Source organism: Drosophila albomicans, unplaced genomic scaffold, assembly GCF_009650485.2.
Source record: "Drosophila albomicans strain 15112-1751.03 unplaced genomic scaffold, ASM965048v2 utg000108l_pilon, whole genome shotgun sequence".
NCBI lineage: Eukaryota > Metazoa > Arthropoda > Insecta > Diptera > Drosophilidae > Drosophila > Drosophila albomicans.
The window spans coordinates 86,185-91,157 of record NW_026263515.1 but is presented as its reverse complement, the minus strand read 5'-3'; the positions used below and the strand labels follow the sequence as shown (position 1 = coordinate 91,157).

Genomic DNA, 4,973 nt, shown 5'->3' with positions numbered 1-4,973 from the left:
AGGGGGAGGCAATAACAAATTTCCCTTTGCAACGCAGTTTGCTTTAAAAGCTTTTGAGGCACTAATGAAGTGTCTTAGTGAGGTTCCAGTATTGGGTAGCCCTGATTTTTTGAAACCGTTCGCCATTCATTGTGACGCGAGTAAGACAGTTGGAACGGTATTAGTACAAGAGGAAGGAGATGAGCGTCCTATTGCATTTATCTCAAAGAAATTAAACAAAGCTCAGCGCAACTATACTGTTACCGAGCAAGAGTGTCTGGCCGCGATGGTGGCTTTGAAGGCTTTTAGGGCATATGTCGAAGGAGTGGAGTTTAAGATCATCACTGATCATGCTTCATTGAAATGGTTGATGTCTAATCATGACTTGAATCCACAGTTAGCCCGATGGGCTTTAGCATTGCAGAAGTATCGATTTAAGATTGAGCATCGGAAAGGAACTCTCAATGTCGTTCCAGATTCACTGTCGCGAGTCAACGAGGAAGTTATTATTATTATTATTAGGTGGCACTACAACCCATTTCGGGTTTTGGCCGACCTCAGCGTCTCCCTCCAGGCGCCTCTGCTCTTTGCGCGCCTCCTCCAATTGGAAATTCCCAGCAGATTAAGGTCCTGCTCTACTTGGTCCTTCCAACGAAGATTTGGTCGTCCCCTTCGACGTCGCCCGTAGTCGACTCTCGCTTCGAATACCTTCTGAGCTGGAGATTCTTCATCCATACGCACAACGTGTCCGAGCCAGCGCAGACGTTGTATCGTGATGCGCCGGACCACATCCACGTCGTCGTACAACTCGTACAGCTCGTGGTTCATCCGAATGCGAAAGTCGTCCCCAATCCGAACGGGACCGAAGATCTTGCGAAGAAATTTTCCTCTCGAACACTCCAAGCGCTGCTGCATCTGTCATTGACACTACCCATGCTTCTGCGCCATATAAGAGCACGGGTAGGATGAGTGTCTTGTAGAGTGCTAATTTTGTTCGGCGAGAGAGGTCTCTATTGCACATTTGCCTACTCAGACCAAAGTAGCACCTATTGGCAAGTGTGATTCTTCGCTTTGATCTCCAGGCTGACGTCATTTTTGGTGTTGATGGCAGTGCCAAGGTATGTGAACTCCTTGACCACTTCGAACATATAGTTGTCTGCTACCACCTGGGAGTCTAGTCGCCGCGCCTCCCTGCTTGTCGACAGCATATACTTCGTCTTGCCCTCGTTTACCGCCAAACCCACTTTTGCTGACTCTTTTTCGATAGCGGAAAATGCAGCAGTGACATCACGCTTGCTGCGGCCAATGATGTCAATATCATCCGCGTAAGCAAGGAGCTGGACACTTTTATAAAAGTGCCAGCACGATGCACACCGGCTTTCCGCAAGACCCCTTCCATCACAAAGTTGAAGAGGTTGCACGACAGGGGGTCGCCTTGTCTGAAACCTCGAACGGTATTGAAAGGTTCGGAGAGGTTCGTTCCTACCTTGACAGAGCTGATGGTGCTGCTCAATGTCATCCTGCAAAGACGTATCAGCTTTGCAGGAATACCGAACTCAGACATGGTGGCATATAGGCGTTCTCGTGTCGGACTATCGAATGCAGCTTTGTAATCGACAAAGAGATGGTGTGTGTCAATTCCATTTTCGTGGGTTTTCTCCAGGATTTGGCGCAATGTGAAGATCTGGTCTATGGTGGATTTGCCAGGTCTGAAGCCGCACTGATAAGGTCCGATCAGTGTGCTGGTATACGGCTTCAGTCGTTCACATATTACGCTCGATAGGACCTTATATGAGATGGCAATCAGGCTAATTTCCCCGGTAGTTGGTGCATATCGTCGGGTCGCCTTTCTTCAGCACAGGACAAAGGACGCTGAGATTCCAATCGTTGGGCATGCTTTCTTCTAGCCATATTCTGCAGAAGAGCTGATGCATGCACCTTATCAGCTCTTCGCCGCCGGCCTTAAACAACTCTGCAGGCAGTCCATCAGCACCGGCTGCTTTGTTGTTTTTGAGTCGCGTAATAGCAACTCGGACCTCGTCATGGCTAGGTAGTGGTATATCCCACATTGTCGTCGATTGGTGGTATCGGGTTGCTTCCTCCAATGGCGGGATTGGTGCCGTCATCGCCTGCTAGCAGCTTGGAGAAATGCGCCCTCCATAACCTCAGCGTGCACTGCGTATCTGTAACCAGATTCCCGTTTTCATCTCGACAGTTAGATGCTCCGGTCTTGAAACCATGTGTCAGACGGTTGACTTGTTGGTAAAATTTTCGAGCATCATTTCTGTCCTGCAACACCTCGAGTTCCTCGCACTCTCGCTTTTCTTTCTCCCGTTTTTTCCGTCTAAAAAGCCGCCTCTCTTCCTTCCTTTTCTCCCTGTAACGTTCACACGTAGCTCGCGTTGCGCCAGACTGCGTTCTTCTGTAGGCGGCGTTTTTTGCCGCAGCTGCGACGCGACACTCCTCGTCATACCATTGGTTCCGTGTGGGTGGGCGCTTGAACCCAATGGCTGTTTCAGCGGCAGCTCGCATGGAGTGGGATATGTGCGCCCAGAGTCCGCCGGCGTCAACAGGAAGAGGGGTTGGTTGGTGGAGCAGTTCCGAGAGGTGAGTGGAGTAGGCTGTTGCTGTCCGTTGTGATCGCAGCCTAGTGACGTCAAGCTTTCGTTGCGTGATGGGGCGTACGTACGTTTTTCGCTCGGCATAGCCGCATGCGTATCTTGGCTGCGACAAGATAGTGGTCCGAGTCTATGTTGACTCCACGGAACGTACGCACGTCCATCACGCTTGAGGCATGCCTTCCGTCTATCACAACATGATCAATCTGGTTGCGCGTTTTCTGATCAGGGGACAGCCATGTGGCCTTGTGGATGTCGAGGTGCCGAAATCTGGTGCTACTCACTACCATGTTTCGCGCCGCGGCGAAGTCAATCAGCCTGAAACCGTTGTTCGAGGTGGTCTCGTGGAGGCTGAATTGACCGACGGTGCGGTCAAAGATGCGTTCGCGCCCAACCTTTGCGTTGAAGTCCCCGAGGATGATCTTCACGTCGTGGTTTGGGCAGCGGTCGTATGTGTCCTCGAGTCTCGCGTAGAATGCATCCTTAGCAGCATCGTCCTTCTCCTCCGTCGGGGCGTGCGCGCAAATTATGCTAAGATTAAAAAATCTAGCTTTGACGCGGATTGTAGCCAGCCGTTCACTCACTGGGGTGAAATTGGAGACGTGGTGGCGAAGTCTCCGGCTTACTACAAATCCGCATCCAAATTCGCGCCTCTCCGCATGGCAGCTGTAGTAAATATCACAGTTTGCTCGCTTGGAACAACCTTGTCCTGTCCATCTCATTTCCTGGATGGCGGTAATGTCAGCCTTTAATTTCTCGAGGGCATCCGCCAGTTGGATAGAGGCACCTTCCCAATTAAGGGTTCGGACATTCCAGGTGCATATCCTTAAATCGTAGTCCTTTTTCATTTGCGGTGGTCGTCAACATAAGGGGGAATCCTTCCGAGGCATTCGCTTTGGTTTTCCTTGGGCTTCTTTTTTCCGAGGCGGGTTCCAAACCCTGCGCTCAACCATTTACCGTCCGGATGACTCGCTGCACACATTAGCTCGCTATCTAGCGGATGCTAAGATAGCTACCCAGGAGGTGCCACGAGGAGGCTGTGTGTCAACTTGCAATCATTCGTAGACAGAGATCGCACTGGCGGCCACCAAGTTGACCGCAATCAGAAACTTTACTCTGTACGAATGAAAGCCATCCCATCCCAGGAACGAGGAAGTTATAGCTGCAATAAATTTGCGGGAAGGGTTTCTGGTGGACTTAAAATTCTGAACATTTCAAGTCCTCAGAGTCCGTGGAACTGGTTCAGAAAGTAAGTGCGAAATCAAAACAATTTTCCTTATCTAAAAACCGACAGCGGGTACCTTAATCGAAAAGCCGAAGATTTGACGGGAGAGCAAGTCCATGACGAATTTACATGGAAACTCTGTATCCCTAAAGGATTAGTTCCAGAAGTGCTTTCAAGAGCGCACGATAATCCGTTGGGCTCCATGGTGGGATACACAAGACCATAGAGAGGGTAAGACGGTATTACTTCTGGCCAGGCCTCGTGCCCGATGTAAAGGCATACATTAATTCATGTCAGGTTTGCAAATCGACGAAAGCTCCAAATCACGTGTTGCGACCGCGACTAGGTAAAGCACCGGAGAGTCAGCGGTTTTTCCAACGTCTTTTTGTAAACTTTCTAGGCCCATACCCTAGGTCTCGAAGTGGGAACATTGACATTTTTATAGTGCTTGATGATTTCACCAAATACGTATTTCTGAAGGCAGTTCGGAAAATCGATAATTATTTATGACTTTTGGAACTCCCGAGACTATCGTATCGGACAACGGGTCACAATTTCGTTCTCACACATTCCAGAACTTAATGCAACAATATGGGATTAGTCATACACTAAACCGCTGTGCATCGCCTCAGGCTAACGCCTCGGAGCGTGTAAACCGTTCGGTGATCTCAGCTATCCGAGCCTATATCCGTCCGGATCAGAAAGATTGGGACGAGCATTTGAATAAAATTAGTTGTGCGTTGAGATCCTCGGTGCATGATAGTATAGGTACGTCCCCATATTACATGGTGTTTGGGCAACTTATGATTACCTCGGGGACGACGTACTCTCTTTTAGGGAAGTTGAACTTGTTGGACGATCGTGCATTAAAGTTCGATCGCCCGGATTCGTTTGAGATTGTGCGAGAAAAGGCATGTAAGCGAGTTCTAGAAAAGCACCAAGAAAATGAAAAGAAATACAATCTACGATCCCGAGTGGTATCTTTCACAGTAGGCCAGGAAGTATATAGGCGGAATTTTAAACAAAGTTTTTTTAAAACTGAGTACAACGCCCAAATTTGGTCCATCCTTCGTAAAAGCCAGAGTCCGAAGAAAAGTAGGAAATGCTTATTACGAGTTAGAAGACTTACAGGGACTATTAATCGGTACTTA

The 4,973-nt window shown here is 48.9% G+C and overlaps 1 protein-coding gene across 1 annotated transcript; it reads right to left on the bottom strand.

Annotated features, from left to right (window-relative positions):
- Positions 1-1,025: 1,025 nt before the first annotated feature.
- LOC127566265 (uncharacterized) lies at positions 1,026-3,445 on the bottom strand. Its single transcript, XM_052008288.1, has 4 exons — positions 2,756-3,445; positions 2,047-2,703; positions 1,466-1,732; positions 1,026-1,316 (listed from the first exon to the last, which is right to left on the bottom strand). The coding sequence occupies exons 1-4, from the start codon at positions 3,443-3,445 to the stop codon at positions 1,026-1,028; spliced, it is 1,905 nt and encodes a 634-aa protein (XP_051864248.1).
- Positions 3,446-4,973: the final 1,528 nt, after the last annotated feature.

Excerpts from the sequence above, each read along its gene's own strand:
- LOC127566265 (XM_052008288.1), bottom strand. The coding sequence starts at position 3,445 with ATGAAAAAGGACTACGATTTAAGGATATGCACCTGGAATGTCCGAACC. Across the intron at positions 2,704-2,755 it reads ATGCCTCAAGCGTGATGGAC|CCAAGATACGCATGCGGCTA; the intron begins GTGCGTACGTTC and ends ATCTTGTCGCAG. Across the intron at positions 1,733-2,046 it reads TACCACCAATCGACGACAAT|CCGTATACCAGCACACTGAT; the intron begins GTGGGATATACC and ends GAACGACTGAAG.